Source organism: Colobus angolensis, unplaced genomic scaffold (genome assembly GCF_000951035.1).
Source record: "Colobus angolensis palliatus isolate OR3802 unplaced genomic scaffold, Cang.pa_1.0 Scaffold104, whole genome shotgun sequence".
NCBI classification, from domain to species: domain Eukaryota; kingdom Metazoa; phylum Chordata; class Mammalia; order Primates; family Cercopithecidae; genus Colobus; species Colobus angolensis.
In genome coordinates, this window is record NW_012111364.1 from 1,739,377 (window position 1) to 1,759,991 (window position 20,615).

At 35.1% G+C, this 20,615-nt stretch overlaps 1 protein-coding gene across 2 annotated transcripts in view; it reads left to right on the forward strand.

The window, feature by feature from the left end:
• DGKB (diacylglycerol kinase, beta 90kDa) overlaps window positions 1-20,615 on the forward strand; it is a 766,018-nt gene that overhangs the window by 327,627 nt on the left and 417,776 nt on the right. For both annotated transcript variants that reach the window (XM_011942803.1, XM_011942812.1), the window contains one exon: window positions 5,684-5,844. In XM_011942803.1, the coding sequence (XP_011798193.1) occupies window positions 5,684-5,844 (161 nt within the window). The remainder of the gene's footprint in view (window positions 1-5,683; window positions 5,845-20,615) is intronic.

The window sequence follows — 20,615 nt, forward strand, 5'->3', positions numbered from 1 at the left end:
TATGCTAGCCAGCTGTGCTCTGCACTTTGGCTATAGAGTTGACAAAATAAAAACAAAAGTACCTTAACTTTTAGTGGCGCATAAAATCATACGTGAGACTTTACACTAACAAGTAAACAAATGATCATTGTAAGGAAAGACATCACTGAGGATATGACATAGAAAAAAGAAAACTACTAGCTAAATAAGGACACAGCCATGTAAAGCTGGGTGTGAACTTCATAGGCAGAGGGAACATCGAGTTCAAAGGCCCAAAGTGGCAAGGCACTTGACGTATTCAAGAAACTGAAACTGAAATAGTGTGGATGGAGTAGGGTAAGCAAAGAGAGAATATTTTGAGATGAGGTCTTGAAACATTTTGCAGAGTCACTAATAGGCTATATTTATCTGAAGATCACTGAACACCACCAGATAAGATCACTAAACACTACCAGACTTTGGTAAAGAAGCAGGACTTGAATGCTAAATATTTTTAGCATCAAAGCTCATTTAGAGAAGTTTGAAAAGTGTCTACTAAGACACGGTGAACAGAGTCCCTGGGGAGCTTGTTAAAAATACAGTGGCCTGAGCCCACCCCAGACGCGCTGAATGGAAATATCTGGAGTTGGGAACTGAGCAGATGATTTTTTTTTTTTTTAAACAAAGTCCCTAAGTAACTCTGATTTACAGCAAAGTTGGAGAACAATTCCATGAATATCTGACCAACTAGCTCTAAGCTGTGTACATGCTTGACTAAATCAAGAACTTAGTATGTAATCTATTTGGGATCTTCAGTAAGAATATACTTAAGGAGTATTTTCATGAGTTGCATTAGAGTTCATGAAATCTATAGAAACGAGTAAAGATATCTCTATTTCTGATAAGATACTTGTATTTGCCAGTGTTCATACAAGTGCATTGATTAAAAAGAAAGAAAATATGTGTGTCTTCTTGCCATAATCTTCGGCAACATATATTTGATGTATATGAAAATTAGTAATTTTATTTTTGCTTCCAAATTAACAAATGGCCTAAATCTCAAATTTGATAAAGAAGTCCATGTTTGGCATACTCTAATCATTCTTGTGAAACTGCATACAAAGAACTAACAATGGACAAAGGCAAGAACATGTGTCAAAGTATCTATTAGTGTTGAATTCTCTGTGAGTGTCTGATATGTGTTGGCACTGTTCTAGGTACTAAATATACAGTGAGGAAATAAATAAATGGCTTCTATCCTTCTAGAGATTACATTTTCATTGAGTATAATGGACAATAAATCAAACAATAATGAGACATATAGTTATAAAATGATATCAAGGAATCAGAAGAATGAATGATAGGATGAACTATCTAGCTAGATGGGAAAGAAGGTCTCTCTGAGGAGGTAACCTTTAAGCTGGACCTAAAATATAAGAAGGAGGAGAAATAGCTCTCTGGGTTTCCAGGACTGAAGGAAGGAATGCAGGTGGGGTTGCTGAAGAAGCAATGCAGTGGTGGGCAATTAGGGGTGGTGAGTATTATGATTTTGGAAAGATAATTGGGAGCCAGATAATGCAGGAATCTGTTTGTCATTCTAAGAGTTTTATTTGATTGAATTTGACATGCAAAGTGAAGCTTTGAAAGTCTCAGAAGCAGAGTAACACACTGACACATTTTCAAAACAGATTAATTTGGGGGTAGAAAATAAACTGGTCAGAAAATGTGAAAACATGCAGAACTATAGTTCTCCAAATGAGAACTTCTATTATAGCTGTTCTAATTACATAATAAAGTGAGTAGACTAGAGCTTGTATGATGTAAATGAAGCAAGTAGACAAACTGGAGGTACATTTTCAGGCTCAGTTTAATTGTACTTACCAGTGGATTGGTTAGGAGTTTTAGGGAAAGCAAGGTATCAAGATACCCAAGTTGAGCAATTAGGGAAATGAAGATGCCATTTGCTAGAGATTATTAACAAAGAAATATGCTTTACAGTGGGATTATCTCTTGACAGATGTGTAACTTTGAGCACGTTACTTAAAAACTGGATGTAGATTCCTCATCAGAATTTGAAGAAAATAATAGCGCGTACCTTGTAGTTTCTTGTGCTCAACTGATAAATTGTTTGCACAGTGTTTGTGTTAGTTTGTTTTCACACTGCTATAAAGACATACCCAAGACTGGGTAATATATAAAGAAAGTTTTAATTGACTCACACTTCCAGATGATTGGGGAGGCCTCAGGAAACTTACATTCATGAAGGTGAACGAGAAGCCAAGGCATGTTTTACATGGCAGCAGGTGAGAGAAGCAAATGAGCAAAGGGGAAATAGTCCCTTATAAAACCATCAGATCTCATGAGAACTCACTCACTACCACCAGAACTGCATGGAGGAGACCACCCTCATGATCTAATCGCCTCCCACCAGGTCCCTCCCTTGACACATGGGAATTATGGGGATTACAACTAAAAATGAGATTTGAGTGGGGACACAGAGCCAAACCATATCAATGTTTGTGTTAAGAACTTTATGCAGTTGCAGTAATTATTATTATGCTTAGTATTTGTAGAAGAAAGTACTTCATTCCACCATTAATCATTTGGTTCACTTAAGATTCAGGGAATCTATTGACTTGAAGCCTCTTTTTTATAAGCATATATTTTCATATTTTGGAAAAGTTGACACTGTAAGTCTGTAGGATATCCTAGCTTAATTAGCATTATTTTTGTAAATTTCTGGCATTCATTAGTCTCTCTTAACAACAATTTAATGGCAAGGAAAATCTTGTTAGTGTAAACTAAGGAGGTAAGTAATAGTTGTAAATGGGACACACTTTTATACAGATTTGTTGTTGCATTTCTTTATGTGATTTTCATTTGCAACAATTTCTATGACTTTTTAGATTCAGTCATTATAACATTATATCATTAAATGTAAAATAAATATTAATTATGTTTTCATTTGTTTCTTAGCCTGGAGTGATTACAGGCTTTAAATCAAAATAATAAAAGTAAAATGACATTGTTCTTTTCTATAAAAATCTTTCGCTGGCATATTTAGTGGATTTGATTTATCTTTTTTAAAATCATGATCTTCTTGGGTACAGGAATCCTATTAATAGTTACATATCATTATTTAACTATCTTGAGAATAGATACATACAAGAAGTAGGGAAAAGATATTTGCTAAATGGGAGACTACAGTTTAGAGTTCATCTATGTGAATCACTTCTGAATTGCAGATGTTGTAATTCTCAAGATTTATTTATTGCCTCTTTCTACTTTTGCTTGGCTAGAAGACAGATTTAAACTAGCCTTTTTCATGTTTAGTCATAAAAATCCCTATACACATATCCAGTGGTAAAGATTTTAAGCTGAGTGACCCTGCTGCAATCTAGCAGTGGTAATTGATTTTCATTACATTCATTCCTCTCATGTTTTCTCCTGGTTAAGTTGCTGTTCCTACATTGTTCCAGTGTTATATTTGACGGTGCTGCTATTAACCTGAGACATGACTGAGAACAAATTCAACATATCTTAAAGCATTATTATTTACTTGAATTTCTGCTACTTGTGTATATGTATACATATACACACATGATACTCCTATATTATAATATATATTATTATATGCAAATTAATTTATGTCTAAAGACTATCAAGCTTATTCTGAAATGGAAGCAGAATTTGGAAAATAGATGAATATATTTAAGTGTTTTTATTTAATTCAGTAGGTAAAATAATATATATGTATGTAATTTATTTGTGAAGCTATTACTTCTTAAAAGAAATTAACACTTAGAAATGAATTAAACATTTAGAATAAGGTAGCACTATTAAGAAACATGAAATGTTAGTAAATATAATTATCATAATCTTGCAGTTTAAACCATTCAGTGTTTTGCCACTGAGTACAGCTATATGCATATTATTAATATTTACAGCTTCAAATTATGCTATAGGATATATGATAGCTTTTAAAATAATATTTAATGTTTTCAATGTTTATGTAATCATTACTTATTGTACCCTTTACTGTATGTATTAAATAGCACATAATTACTTTTTAAACCTGTGTAAGGTAAGAAGTGATGATGGGCTCCAGAAGAGGTATTCTGGTTTCTGGTGGCCTTCACCTTCTAATAGTTAATTGAACAGATACACCTTAAGTGTAATATATTCCTCTTTAGGGAATTTTGGCATATGAGAGTGCCTGTTTTCTTTTAACCCAATGAATTTATTCAATGATATGTATGCAAATAGCTCTAATGAGGACTCATAGCCTCTGGCATTTCCTTGTTCAACAATTAAATAATGAACAGAAAAAAAGCAAAAACTGAAAATATTGTTCCAAACAAAATATCATTTTAGGACTATATGTGTGTTTTTATATGGGTGAAGAGAGAGATGATTTAATTTAGTACAATATTTCAAATTCTGATGATATTATCATCAGTAGTATAATATTGTTGAGAACTTTCTATTCTCTCTTTTAGGGCTCATGTACTGAGATCTTCTTATACAATATCTTGCTTAATCTTCACAAGAAACCTAAGGTTTTGACAGGGAAGGAAACTAATGTTGAGGGAGATTAAGAAACAAAAACAGTAACTCTGTCAGGTTTAGGCTGCAGTGGTAACTATAATGTTGTATACCTACAGGTAAATTGAATATTGAGAATGCAATATTGACAAGACTTTTATTTTCAGGTCATGTTGACCATCTATCATAGATTCATTAAAAAACTGATTTGTTGAGCATTTACTCTATGGCAGGCCGGGTTAAGGGAACCTGTAGTGAGAAAAACACAAGTAACAGCAATGTGGTGTACTAGTTCTAAGATAGGGCCAGTTTTGAGAACTGTGTGTAGGGGACTGAATGAGGGGCATCTGAGCCATCATTTTGAAAGGGTGCTTTCCAGAATGAAGGGCTAGGAAATTTATTAATTTTATTTAAATTTATTGTTTTAAAGATGGAGTATTGCTCTGTTACCCAGACTGGGATACAGTGGTAGAAACATAGCTCACTGCAGCCTGGAACTCCTGGCCTCAAGTAGTCCTCCCGCCTCAGCCTCCTGAGTAGCTGAGACTACAGGCATAAGCAGCAGCACTGGGAAGAAGTATTAGCAAATATAAAACCGTGCCAAGGAAATAGATGCAAACCAACCAGAAAGAAACGGGGTACCCTGAGTAGATAGAATAAGAAACAAAATTTTAAAACGAAGAGTAGGACCTTTGACTTAAATTGAAAGTTTTATATCACTAGAGGGGAAAAGGTGAGGGTAAGAGAGTGATGGAAAGGAAAAAGTCTAAAATGACATCCACATTTTTGACTTTAGCAACTGGGTAGAGGATGATGTCTTTGTGAAGTCAGCTGCACAGGAGGAAGATACGGAAGCAGAGAATTCATTCAATTTTGAATCTATTTATATAAAGTTTTGTGGGGTATACAGTACAAATGTTCACTTGGCAGTTGTATATGCTGAGAATTGGCACCACAAAAGAGAAGAGAAATACAGTACGTGTTACAAATTAAAGTTAAGAATTAAATGTGGGTATGAGTATAATGTTATAATTAATTCTTCATTTGGTGGTAGAATGTGCTTCAAAATCATTGTTTATCTTTAGAATATTACATATGCATAAACATACGGAAACATAAAAGTACAGCTTTTTTATTTGGCTGGAGTTCTTTTCTCAAGGTATTTTTTTTCCCCCATTAGGTTATGAAGGTGAGAATTTGATGAAAATTCTAAAAGACATTGAAAACAGCACAGAAATCATGTTGGACAGGTGGAAGTTTGAAGTCATACCTAATGACAAAGATGAGAAGGGAGACCCAGTGCCTTACAGTATCATCAATAATTACTTTTCCATTGGCGTGGTAAGATTTTCCACTAAATTTTACCTTTATACCTATACTGGATAATCACAGTAAGAAAACTTTTACACTATGAAACTTTACTGATTATAAATAATTGATTTTACCTTGTGCCATCAAAACATCTCTTCTAATAGGCAATTATTATTGCTCTAATGACTAATTATTATTTTTATCACTTACTAATTTAAAGTCAGAGTATCAGCAACTGACATATTTTTCATGTTTTAAACAAGGGGGAAAAAACTATATTCTTTGTCATTGGTTTATTTGTGTTACCAAAATGAAGCTTAGAATGATTTAATATACTTACAAGTTTTAGAGTATAAGCTAAAGCTCCATGTTATTGAAAATGTGAAAATATTGCATTAAATTTTATCTTACTTTGAGATTTATTTTATAAAATCATTATAGCTTACTAAAAATCTAAGAAAAGTCTACAAAAAATCCTGCTACTATTCTCAAGTGATTAATAAGTCAGAAGGCTGACTTTTCACTTCATTTCTTTTAGAATCTTACACAGAGTAAAATATTATTTGGCAGTTGAAATAGTTGTTAAAATGTTAATCCTAAAGGAATAATTTTAACAGTGATTATATGTATTTTTAGCCAACGATTATGAAATCTAAAAATATATAAAGCATTACATTTCATTTAATGTATGTCACACCATGCTAATTTTATGTCATGTCACATCACACACACACACACACACACACACACACACACACACACACAGTAAAAGGCTATAAAAAGGCTAGTAGAATATAGAAAACATTGGTTGTGTCCATGAACTTAAGAGGTAAGCTACCTGAGTAAGAGTCTTTAAGCACATTATTTAATCTCAGTATCTCAGTACCATGCTGGTTGTTATTTCCTCTCTTATACAGTTACAAATATGATTGTACATTTAAAGAATCTCATAGAATGGTAGATAATAAAGGCTAAATATATAATGGTTACTAATACTGTAATGACTATTATTATTTGAAAGAAAAATGCAATGTCTCTTGATCCAGAGAAGCCCTCCTATTCACACTGGTATAAAAACAGTATTTTTAAGGGCTTTCTTAGTGTATCACTTACACACAAGCTAATTCACTCATTGTAAGTGCACTTTTTAATGATTTTAGTAAATTAATCCAGTTTTAGAACATTTCTATTATGCAAATGAGAACCCTCATGCCCGCTTTTATTCAATCTTGGCTGCTTTTCCCAGTTTCAGGAAGGAATTGATTGGCTTTCTGCCTCTAAGATTCGTCTTTTATGGACATTCTGTATTTCGAAATATCCAAAATCTCACAAATAACCACTAAAGGACTTACTCATGTAACCCAATACCACTTGTATGTACCTCAATAACTTATGGGAAAATAATTTTTAAAATCACACAATATAGGACTTTTGCATCTGGAGTCTTTCACTTAAGATGAAGTTTTTGAGTTCATTCATGTGAATTGTATAAATACTGTTTTCCTCTTTTGTTGTTGAATAGGATTCTGTTGCATGGAGGTATCAGATATTGCTTATCCCTTCATCAATTGATGGACATTTTGATTGTTTCCAATCTTTAGATATTAATGATGCCAATCTCTTAAGTCTCTTAGGATTCTTTGTTTGTTTTGGTTACTAGACTTTTTAACTCCCGAATTTCTACTTGGTTCTTTTGTTTATAATTTTGTATCTTTAATTAACGTTTTCTATTTGGAGAGTCATTGTTGCTATACTTTATTCTTTAAATGGTGTTTCTTTTAATTCTTTTGACATATTTATAATATATGTTTTGAAGTATTTATCTGTGAAGTCAAACATCTGTGCCCCATCAGAGACCTTGCTCGTTTGCTTATTTGTTATTTTCCTAAATGTGTGACACATTTTCCCATTCTTTTGCATATCTCCTTGTTTTTGTTGAAAACTGAAAATTGTTTACATTTTTAATTCCCTGGATTTTTATTTGCCCACAGTGGTTATTATTGTTCCTATGTTTGTCTATTTAGTGACTTGCCTGTGGAGCCTTTCTTTCTTATGGTGTATATTGCTTTGCTAAAGGTCACCACTGTGTCAAAATGGTTGTCTGATTGTTCTCAAACACTTCGAGCCAGTAAGTCTTCTTTTGTTTGTCATCGCATCCATGTGTTCATTGAAGAATACATTCAAAGTTCAGGCAATTAGAAATCACCTTCAGCTTTTAACATAATCTGCCCTTTCTTTTGTCTCTTCTGCTTACGTACAAAACCTCTCATGTAACCAAGGAAGTGTAGATAATTAGGATCCTCTTATGTCTCTTCTGAGCATTTGTGTAGCCTTGCAAATCCATACAGATTTTCAGACAGCCAGGAATATATAGAAGTTTATCACAGTTCATATGAAAGTTTGATTCCGAGATCTTTTGTTAAATTTCTGGCCAATCTGCTAGTTAATTGCTTGCCCTAGAGTCAGTTTCACAAACTATAACACTGGCTCTCCCTGTTCATTTGCCACAGATATCACTACTGTAAGTGTAAGCTGTAAAACAATGTTCTAGGCCATAGAGATTTTCTGGCTTCAATTTCAAATCAAGTCAGCTCCACTCACAATGAAGCTACTTGTTTTCTTAGCTTAGTCCGCAATAAGGACTACAACCCCCAGGAACCTGAAGGCTAAGGAAGCAGCCCAAGACTGAAACATCACTAGAGAGTTCTTATCTGAGGCTCAATAGTTTTTTCTAAATATTTCTCATTTTTTATACCCTTCGGTCAATTTCCAGAGATTCTCAACAGAGGAGAATTTTGCTTCCTCTCTGAGGACATTTGGCAATGTCTGCTTGATTGTCATGACTAGAGTAGGTTTTTTTGTTTTTTTTTTTCTTCTAAGTAGTAGGTAAAGTTGGGAATGCTGCTAAATACCCTCACTGCATAGGACAACACCTCAAATACAAAGTAAAGAATTATACAGCTCAAAATGTCAATAGTGTCAAGGTTGAAAAACCCTTATATTAGTAAACAGAAATACACTTGACCTTTGAACAACACAGGTTTGAATTGCACTGGTCAACTTATAGATATTTTTTCAATAAAAGTTATACCCAGTGTAATTTGCCTCCCCTTTCACCTTCTCCACCTCTTTTGCCTCTGCCACCTCTGCAGATCAACCGCTTCTCTTCTTCCTCCCCTTTAGCTTACTCAATCTGAAGATGATGAAGATAAAGACCTTTATGATGATCAACTTCCACTTAATGAACAGTATATGTATTTTCTCTTTCTTGTGGTTTTCTTAACATTTTCTTTTCTTTAGCTGACTTTCTGGTAAGAATAGAGTATATAATATGTATAATATACAAAATATATGTTAATTGGCTTTATGTTATCGGTAAGGCTTCCAGTCAACAGTAGAGTATTGGTTGTTAAGTTTCTGGATAGTCAAATGTTACACTCAAATTTTTTTGTCTGCAAGAGTGGTCGGCGCCCCCAATTCCCATGTTGTTCAAGGGTCAATTCTATTTAAATACAAAAAGTCAAGGTGTTTGAAAAGGAGAAATGATACAAAACCAGAAAACTTGAAAAGGAAAGCTATTATAGAAATGAGGCAGAAAATAGCAGAGAGTAACAACAACAAAAATTCATAATGTTGACAAAACTGAAAGCTGCATTGTTGAGAAAAGTTAATCAGACCTATTGAAAAACTAATTTTGCAAAAGTACTGTAAAGAGAATTATAAGTAAACAATATATGGTGAAAAAGAAAAAATACAGAAAGTAATAAAAATAATGATGAATACCTATATATATTTCAACTGAAAAAATATATAATTGAAAATATGTTATGACTAGTATGAGAGTATAGCAAATTTGCCAAATATCAAATCAACTTAAATATTCACTAGTATATTCTTATATTAGCAATAATCAACGAGTTTCCAAAAACAATAGCAAAAAAATTGAAAGTATCTAGGAATTAATTAAAAATATACATGACGTAATAAAGAAAATGTTAAAACTCTCTGCAAAGACCCACAAGATCAGAATAAATGGAGACATTTTCTATTCTTATATGAGATTTCTTGATATAATATTCAAATTATTTTATAATTTAATGTATAACTACTCAATATTGGAGCTGGAATTTATGACAAATTTATTTAAAATATGTATGACAAAAAGCTAAGTCAATTTTAATAATAAGGGCAGAAATAAATTTGTTTTACCAAATTAGACATGCTACAATCAGATTGGATAATTACAACAGAATGGTCCTATGAAATAATAGATGAATGAATCAATGAGGAAGTACAGAGACACATACTGGAACTTAGTATAGGGATGGCACTAAAATTCACTGGGGGAATGACAGATTATTTAGTTGATAATGTTCAAAACTAGCTCCCTAGGAAGAAAAATATTTTGTTAGAACTCTACCTCACATTATATAAGTACATGCCAGACTTATTGCAAAACTAAATTTAAAAGACATTTAGAAACTAATAAAAACTGTGTGATAGAACATTTATGATTTAAGGCAGATCAGAACTAATTAAACAAATAAGGTGGCTTTAACTGAGTTTCCTTTTAAAGGGTCTTTTTCCGTTTGACTTGGAGCTCTTTTGGCTGAGCATAATATGGGGATTAGGAGGATGAAAGGAGGAGTCGTTCCACCCGGAAAGATTTACTCCTGCCCCAGGAACATAAAATCTCAGTGCTCAGGGACATAATCACAGCAATAGATCTTCTACCTTGAATGTCATTCAACAAAGTCATCTACTCAGCAACTTGCTTTCCTCTTCCTCAATCAATGAATCTAGAATATAATGAAATAAAATAAATTAACTATCTCAAACCATTCTTGAATGTATAACAAATAGTGGAGTTGAAGGATTTAAAGCATATGGGATGCATCTCAACTTTATGCTATAACCAGCATGAAAAAGCTTAAGATGAGCACATAGTTTGTACTTGAGATTGTCTCTGGGAACCCTTCTGCTGTCTAGTTACAAAGTGATCTCCAAGTTTGATACTACTCTCAGTATTGTTTTCATTATATCAACTATTTTCCCTTATTTACTGACTGCTAGCATTGCACAATCTACAAAGAAACTTGCCTCAAATTTTTAGAAAATTCAAGAAGGTTAGAAATATGTAGCTATATCATCTTTATATTCATCATGATATACCCTTTGTATTATTCAGAATGGGTTGACTGCTGGTACAAACAAATTCAAATTGTCAGTGGTCTGACGGTAATAAAAATCAGTTTTTCCTCACGTGACAGGTCAGGATGGGTTAAAAATTGGGGAGAGGCTCTGCTCTATTTTGTCAGTTAGTGACCCAGGCTCCTTCTATCTTGACTGATAACCTTCTCTATTCAACAACTGAATGGCTAAAGAAAGTGGATTTCTTTTTAGTGGGCCCATACCTGGAAGATGTAGCATCATTTCCACTCATAACTCACTGGCCAGATCTCAATCACTTGCCTGCACATAATTGTAAGGAAGCTGAGGAAATAAATTTTGTCTACCTAGGAAGAAAAGGGAAATTCATCAATAACTAGACACTATACCAATTCCTTCTTTTTAGTACTTTTCCAATTTAGCCAGAACTATTGGAAACGATCCTGAAATCATAATTAATTCTAAAAATAGATATTCTTCCACAGTGATAGTCTATCAATAAAAGCATATTTATTTAGTACCTTCTATGTACCAGGTACTATTTGAGGATTAGCAATGAACATGATAGAAGTCTGTTTAGTCACTAAGCTTACATGGCAATGAGGTGAAAGAAGATTGTCATGAGATACTAGACAGCTGGACATTAGAAGCAAAAACCAACTATAGATAACTTTAAATATCCAAGGAATAAAACTTCCTACCCCATTAGTTTTATTTCCATAACTGATTCTTCATTCACTTATTTAATTAAACAGACAAGCAAAAAAAACTAAGCACTTATTTTTTCCAGGCTCTAGGGTTATGGGAGTAAATTAAAGACACAGGTCATCTGGCTGGGCGCCGTGGCTCACGCCTGTAATCCCAGCACTTTAGGAGGCCAAGGAAGGCGGATCACCTGAAGTCAGGAGTTCAAGGCCAGCCTGGTCAACATCGTAATACCCCATCTCTACTAAAAATACAAAAATTAAATGGGTGTGGTGGCACGTGCCTGTAGTCCCTACTACAGGGAGGGTGAGACAGGACAATTGCTTAGACCTGAGAGGCAGAAGTTGCAGTGAGTTGAGATCGCACCACTGCACTCCAGCCTGGGCAAAAAAAAAATATATATATATATATATATACACACACACACACACACATACATATATATATATACACACACATACATATATATTATATATATATATATACACACACACACACACACATACACAGGCCATCTCATTATTAGAACTTGGAGTTTAATGATGCAAGGAGATATTTTTAAAAAGTAAAAAACCAATGCACAAATACAACATTTTTGAAAATTATGATAACTACTATGAAGGAAAACAAAAGCTACCGTGAAGAACATCAGCTATAGATTTGAGAGTCAGGAAAGGCTTATATAAAGAAGATGCATTTAAGATGATATCCGAAGAATATACCTAAGTGAGATGGACACCAAAGAGTTGTTATGAGCTTACCAGGCGAGTATAACTGTATGTGAAAGACGAGATAAGAAAGAGCTTAGTGTCTTCAAAGTTCTGCTAGGTCAATGTGCCTGGAACATGGAGAGGGATAGTGGGAGTGAAAAACATGAAAGGCTGCTGTTAACATAGCTGCCACCATATCTTGAAGTCTCCTGGAAGACTATGGTGTGATATTTGCCTTTTAAGTGGTAGGTCACTGAATAATTAAATAATTATAATTAGGGAATGAGGTAACCCAATCTATTTGCAGCAGAAATTCTTCTACTAAATGTGATAGTTGGATATTAATTGAAAAATAAAACAATTGTCATAAAAATGACACAAATAACTTTAAATATTTTCTTTCTACCTAAAATCTATAAATATAATTGAATTGGCCATTTCCCTAATAAACCCAGCCAATGTCTTAGTTTTGAATGTGAGTCACTGAGGCTCTACAAACTCTGCCTTGTGTAAACCACAGTCCATAATAAACCATGTATTGTTTTCAGTTTCAGTTTATTTAAAGTAGAGTAAAAACTCAGAAGATACTTGTGAAGCCATATGAGTAAAATCCTTCTAGATACTTAACAATTGTTTTTAAATATCTTTTATAATTATTACCCTTACATACAATTATATAGCAAAGTTTCAGCATTTCATTTATATTAAATTTTCCTAAAGCATTTGACTTCGTTTCTATAAAATGCGTCTTTTTAAAATTATACTTTCCAATTATATGGAAAATTATACTTTCTAAATATAGGTAATTAAATTATATAAGTAAAATACAAACTAAAATAGGCATAAACAGGTTTGGAAACAACACGAGTGACTCTTGGTCATCATAAACCTCAAAAACTAAAAAGAAAAATGTGCAGATTTACTAGATGGTAGTCTATTAACAATATTTAGATTCAATGTAATTTATGAAAAAAATATTAACCTGGCCACTCACTTAAAGGAAGCTCAGTCTTTTAAAAAAATTACTATATTAAAAAATCATTCTGGTTGTCACATGGAGAATGGCATGAGAGTTTTCAAGAATGGAAGCAAAGAGACCATCCTAGAATATCTTCTAGTAAAATAAGACCAGATGAGTACACTAAGAGCCATGAATACCGAAAAAACTGGAGAGACTTAAGAAATATTTTGAAAATAAAATTGACAGTGTCCAGGGGATGGAATGAAATAAAATATCCTGAGGTTTTATGTTTAACAGTTAGGTGGTCTCATTTACTGAGATGGGCTTAATTATTTATGATTCAGGTTTCGTGGAGGATATAAAGACTTGCTCAATTTGAGGTGCATGTCAGTGGAAATTTCGGGGCTATGGGTGGATATTTAAGTTGGAATCTTAGAAGACTAGCTCAATTAGGGAGAATTTGGAGTCACTGACATATTTGTTATTTCTATATGGCTATATGAATCACCTTCCTAAAATTCAGTGGCTTAATATGCTAACCATTTTATTATTCACAAGTCTGTGTGTCAACTGGGTGGATGTGTCATTAGTGGAAGATTACCTGGAGCTAATCTATGCTGGTTTCCCTTGTATATCTGGCAGTTGGTTCTGGCTGTTGGTAGGATGATGATGATAAGGGGCCATATGATTCCCAGCATCCAACAGGTTAAGCCAGACTTTGTTACATAATGGTGGAAAATTTTTCAGTAGAAAAAGAGGGTAAAGCCCCATGCAAATCTCTTGATGCAAACCTCTGTTTGCATCCAGTTTGTTAATGTGGCATTAGCCAAAGAATGTCACATGACTAAGCTTACATTCAAGGAGAGAAGATGTAGAAACTACCTCTTGATGGAAGACAGTTACATTGCAAGGGGACATTCAGGAATGGGAGAAAAGTTTACCCATTATTTTCCATCTACCTAAACATATACTTAAATCAGTGTGGACTGATAAGTATAATAGGGAGAGCTCAAAAAGAGAAGAAATGGAACTTTAGGATAAACTCTTGACGTTTACTAATACCTAGAGTCCGCTAGAGGAAGATTACATGGGAAACGTCCTGGAAAGCAATGACCACAGAAGCAAGAGGAAAATAAAAACTATACAATGTTTAGGTAAGCAAAAAAAATAAAAAATAAAAAATAAATTAAGAAAAGAATGGCTTACTAAATAGAAAGCTGCTGAGAAGTCTGGTAAAAACAGGACAAAACAGAAGAAACTGGGCCAGTGAAGATGCATTTATAAAGACTATATAGTAACAGATGAGATATTTTAAACATGAATTTTTACATTCCATTTGATATTAAAATACAAATAACAAGAGTGATATCAGCAACATAGCAGACTAGGAAGATCTTCATCTTCTTCCCCTGACAAACATATAGCTTCAGAAATATTTTACAGACTAATTCCCTTTGTGAGAAATCTGAAAATCTTTGAAACACCACTGTACCTTGGGAGAATGCAAAACCAGACTCATTTGGTAGAGAGAATCGGGTTCCCTTCTCACTGGAGACCAGGCCCAGGCACATCATCATATGATCAGTAAGAAACCCCTCAACCTCCAGCTTTACTTACAGGAAGGGGTTAGTTTGAATGTCCAGCACTTCCACTTTTCCAAGGTATCTCCCTGGAAGACTAGCTTCTATCTTTCCAGGTTGGAACACTAATGAGTCCAGCAAAGCCAGCCACCTAGGGGAGAATACAGGCAGTGGCTTACACTAATGGACACCATTAATCTTTCTCCTTGCTCAGCACAGAGCAGGCAGACAAAAATTTTCAGCTCTCAGCTTCTGCCTGCTTAAATAAAAAGTAGCTCCTTGAGTTCATCACCCAAATTTCTCCAGGGCTGCCCAAAGAGACAGCATTTGTCTTATCATTCTTGAAGCTCTGATGGGTCTAACACAGAGCTGCCTTTGGGAGAATGGAAATGTTGGCTTGTGCTAGGAGAAGCCATAGCTTTTTCATTCCCGTGGCTGAGCACAGAGTGAACAGAAAAAATACAGTGACCTGCTTTTCCCTGGGGAAGGAAAAGTTGGTGAAGACCCCAGAATATTTCACCTGGCTAGTTGTTGGGGGTCTTTTCCATACAAGGCTAGTCTGTGAAGACAGGGAGAAATGAATGTTTTGTCTAATGTGCAGATACCATCAACATAGAAAGTCAAAAAAAATGAAAAGATAGACAAGGATATTCCCAACAGAGGACCAAAGAAAACCACCAAGAACCAACTTAGGAAAAAAAAAAAAAAAAAAAAAAGAGTTATATGATTTATCTGACAGATCATTTAAAAGAACTCTCATAGAGATACTCACTGAGGTCAAGAAAATAATGCATAAACAAAGTGAGAATTTCAACAAAAAGATAGAAAATATTAAAAAGTACCAAATAGAAATCATGGAATGGAAGAAAACAATAATTGAACTAAAAAATTCACTCAATTCTGTCAACTCATTAATAGACAAAATGACACTTACCACTTTGAAGATTTCAAGAATTTTAGAAGGTTTATGTCAAGAAACAGAGGGAAAACCAAATATATATTTCATTACAAGAGTTAATCTCCAAAGTATGCAAGTAATTTCCACAAGTAAATAGTAAAAAATGAATAACCTAGTGAATTAGTCTGTTCTCATGCTGCTAATAAAGACAGACCCAAGACTGGGTAATTTATAAAGAAAAATAGGTTTAATGGACTCACAGTTTCACATGGCTGGGGTGGCCTCCAAATCATGGCAGAAGGCAGAAAAGGAGCAAAGGTATGCCTTACGTGGTGGCAGGCAAGAGAGTGTGTACAGCAGAATTCCCTTTCATAAAACCATCAGCTCTCCTGACACTTATTCACTATCACAAGAACAGCATGGGAAAGACCTGCCCCCATGATTCAATTACATCTTACTAGGTCCCTCCCACAACACGTGGCCATTATTACAATTTAAGGTAAGATTTGGGTGTGGGTACAGCCAAACCATATCTTCCCACACTTATCCCCTCCCAAATCTCCTATCCTCACTTTTCAAAAATCATGCCTTTCCAACAGTCCCCCAAAGTATTAACTCATTTCAACATTAACTCAAGAGTCTACAGTCTAAAGTCTAATCTAAGATGAGGCAAGTCCCTTCTGCCTATGAGCCTGTAAAATCAAAGGCAAGTTAATTGCTTCCTAGATACAATGGGGGTACAGACATTGGATAAATACACTCATTCTAAATGGGAGAAATTGTCCAAAACAAAAGGGAAGTCTGAAATCAAATAGGTCAGTCATTAAATCTTCAGGTTCCAAAATGATCTCCTTTGACTCCATGTCTCACATCCAGATCATGCTGATGCAAAAGGTAGGCTTCCATGGGCTTGAACAGCTCCACCTCTGTGTCTTTGCAGTATACAACCTCCCTCTTGGCTGCTTTCACAGGCTGGCATTGAGTGTCTGCAACTTTTCCAGCGCAAGGTGCAAGCTGTTAGTGGATCTGCCATTCTGGGGTGTGGAGGGTGATGGCCCTCTTCTCACAGCTCCACTAGGCAGTGCCCTAGTGGGGACTCTGTGTAGGGGCTCCAACCCCACATTTTCCTTATGCACTTCTGCACACTAGCAGAGGTTCTACTTGAGGTCCCCACCCCTGTAGCAAACTTCTACCTGGACATCCAGATGTCTCCATACATCCTCTGAAATCTAGGTTCCCAAACCTCAATTCTTGACTTCTGTGCACTCACAGGCTCAACACCATGTGGAAGCTGCCAAGGCTTAGGGCTTGTTGTCAAGACTTGGGGCTTGCACCCTCTGGAGCCACATTCTGAGCTGTACCTTGGCCCCTTTTTGCTACAGCTGGAGTAGTGAGACAGAGGTCACCAAGTCTGTAGACTGCACACATAACAGGGGCTCTGGGCCTAGCCCACAAAACCATTTTCTCCTCCAAGGCCTCCAGGACTGTGATGACAGGGGTTGCCACAATGTCTCTCACATGCCCTGGAGACAATTTCCCCATTTCTTGGTGAATAACATTGGGGTCCTTGTTACTTATGCAAATTTCTGCAGCAGGCTTGAATTTCTTCCCAGAAAATGGATTTTTATTTTCTATTGCATTGTCAGGCTGCAAATTTTCCAAACTTTTATGCTCTGCTTCCTCTTGAATGCTTTGCCACTTAGAAATTTCTTTCCTCAGGTACCCTAAATAATTTTTCTCAAGTTCAAAGTCCCACAGATCTCCAGGGCAGGGGCAAAATGCCACAAATATCTTCGTATGGCAAGAGTTACCATTGCTCCAGTTCCCAAGTTTCTCATCTCCATCTGAGACCACCTCAGCCTGGTCCTTATTTTCCATATACTATCTTCTGAGTCCTTCAACTCTCTAGAAAGTTCCAAGCTTTGCAACATTTTTCAGTCTTTTTCTGAGCTCTCCAAACAGTTCCATCTTCTGCCTGTTACTGTGTTCCAAAGTCACATCTACATTTTTGGGTATCTTTAAAGCAGCACCCCACTCTTGGTACCAATTTACTATATTCTTCTGTTTTCATGATGCTAATAAAGACACACCTGAGACTGTGTAATTTATAAAGAGAAATAAGGTTTAATGAACTCACAGATTCACGTGGCTGGAGAGGCCTCACGATCATGGCAGAAAGAAAAGGAGGAACAAAGGCACATCTTATGTGGTGGCAGGCAAGAGAGTGTGTGCAGGGGAACTCTCTTTATAAAACCATCAGATTTCCTGAGACTTATTCACTGTCATGAGAACAGCATGGGAAAGACCTGCTCCCATAATTCCATTATCTTCCACTGGGTCCCTCTCATGACACATAGGGATTATTAAAATTCAAGGTGAGATTTGGATGGGGACACAGCCAAACCATATCACCTGGGTACAAAATGGGTAAAAAATTGAACAAACTTTTCTCCAAAGAAGACATTCAAATGATGAACAAGTATATGTTTCTAAATGCTCAATATTATTAATCATCAGGGAAATTCACATCAAAAGCACAATGAGATATCATCTCATACCTGTTAGAATGTCTATTGTCAAAAACAAGAGGGGATTGTGAGGATTTGGAGAAATTAGGACTCTTGCACAATGGTGGGATGCAAAATGGTCTAGCCACTATGCAATACAATATGGAGGTTTCTCAAAAAAGAAAAATAGAACTGTTGTATAATTCAACAGTTCCACTCCTGACTATCTAAAGGGATTGAAATCAGGATCTTGAAGAGAGATATTCGCACTCTCATATGTATTGTAGCACACTTTGCTATAGTCAAGATATAAAAGCAACATAATTGCCCAACCACAGATGAATGGATAAAAAAAACATGGTTTATACAAAAAACTGAATGTTATTCAGTTTTTTAAAAAAGAAAACTTTGCAATATGCAACTAAAAGGATGAACTTTGAGGACATTATGCTAGATGAAATAAACCCACGACAGAAAGACAACTACTTCATAATTGCATTTATATGAAGTATATAAAATGATCAAATTCATAAAACTGAAGAGTGGAATGGTGGCTATCAGGGCTAGGAAGAGGGGGAAATGGGAAATTATTAATCAATGGGCACAAATAAAGTTTCAGTAAAGCTAGAGGAATAAACTCTAGCTATGTGTTGTAAAACATTGTACCTATAATCAACAATAATGTATTTTATACTTTGTTAAGAAGGTAGATCTCATGTTAAGTTCTGATGTTGTGTTCTTGCAACAATAAAAAAGGAGAAAGTTAAAAAAGAAAAAGAAGAGAAAGACTAAATATAAATATTTCACTATATCACAAGGGTTAATCTCCAAAATATGTAATTGGCACAACTAAATAGTAAAAAAAAAAAAAATTAATAACCTAGTTACAAAATGGGCAAAAGATTGCATAAATGTTTCTCCACACTTAAATGAAAGAAAAAGAGAGAGGAAGGGAGGGAGGGAGGGAGGGAAGAAAAAAAGGAAAGGAGGGAGGGAGAGAAAGGATGAAGGAGAGAAAAGAAGGAAAGAAGGAAGGAAAGAAGAGAGGAAGGAAGGAGAGGAAAGACAAGAAAAGAAAAGAGAAGAGAAAAGAAAAGGAAAGGAAAAGAAAAGAGAAGAGAAAAGAAAAGAAAAGGAAAAGAAAAGAAAAAAGAAAAGAAAAGAAAAGAAAAAATTTGAAGATGCTTAAGGTAGAAATAGCCCGGTGCCCATTGGGACTAAGTGACATCCTCAGCTTTCACTAAATAGATGAACAGCTCTCTTCACGAATGTTTCAGATCCAAGACTTTGGCATCTCAGTGACTTTAGTATTATGATTAGGCAACTGCTAAATATTTTGTTTTCAATGCATCAAGTTTTTAAAATAATTTAATAAACTCATGATCTAACAAAAAATTCAATTGACAGAAGTAGTTGAGTTTTCTAAAGATAAATTGCATAGTATAAACCCCATTACCTCTAAGGGGCATATGTTGTAGGTAATAGAAGGTTGCATAAGATTATTGTCTTTACCCCAAAACTAAGGCCCAACCTGAATGCATACTAAAGAGATTGCCTGAATTTTAGGTCAGCAACCTTTACAGAGAGCTTTTTGAGGGATTTCAGTTCAGAATGAGCAGACTATTACCCTCTCCCCTGTTTCCCCTTCCTTCAAAATGATGTAGGAGGACTGCAGAGCAAAAAGTAACTGAGACTTTAGAGACATAACATGGTATAGTGTATAGGGAGAAATTCTTTAATAAACTTGGTATATGCAATTGACAAAGAAAACTGCAAGGAAAATATAATAAATTTTATAGGTTATTCTAACCTAGAGTACTACAGAAATTTGGAGATAGAAAAAGTTTATGTGCTAAGAAAGTTGATGTAATTACAGAGTATTTCTACATTTTTGAAAAAAATCACTATTACGTTGGAAATGGTATTAGGTCATGTTGGTCACAGGGAACACATACTAGCACATTTCACACACACCTGTGGGCTTCCTCAGGGGAATATTTGGAGGCTTCTAAGAAAATAGGGACATGCACGTGATCCGCTTTCTTCAATTGCTTCAACTCTCGTGATTCAAATGGATGCTGGAGACCAGGGGCAGCTGGGAGCTAGTATACCTTGGCTTTGTTGGAGTCTTAGCTGAGGTACTTTAGGCAGGGATTTCTCTCCAAGTGGGCTGAGAAAGCAAATGGAGTCCTAGGTCTAAGGACTGGAAAGCAGCAAATCTGAGGAACACAAGAGTCAAACATACTGAACCTACAGGAGTGTTCTGGTCCC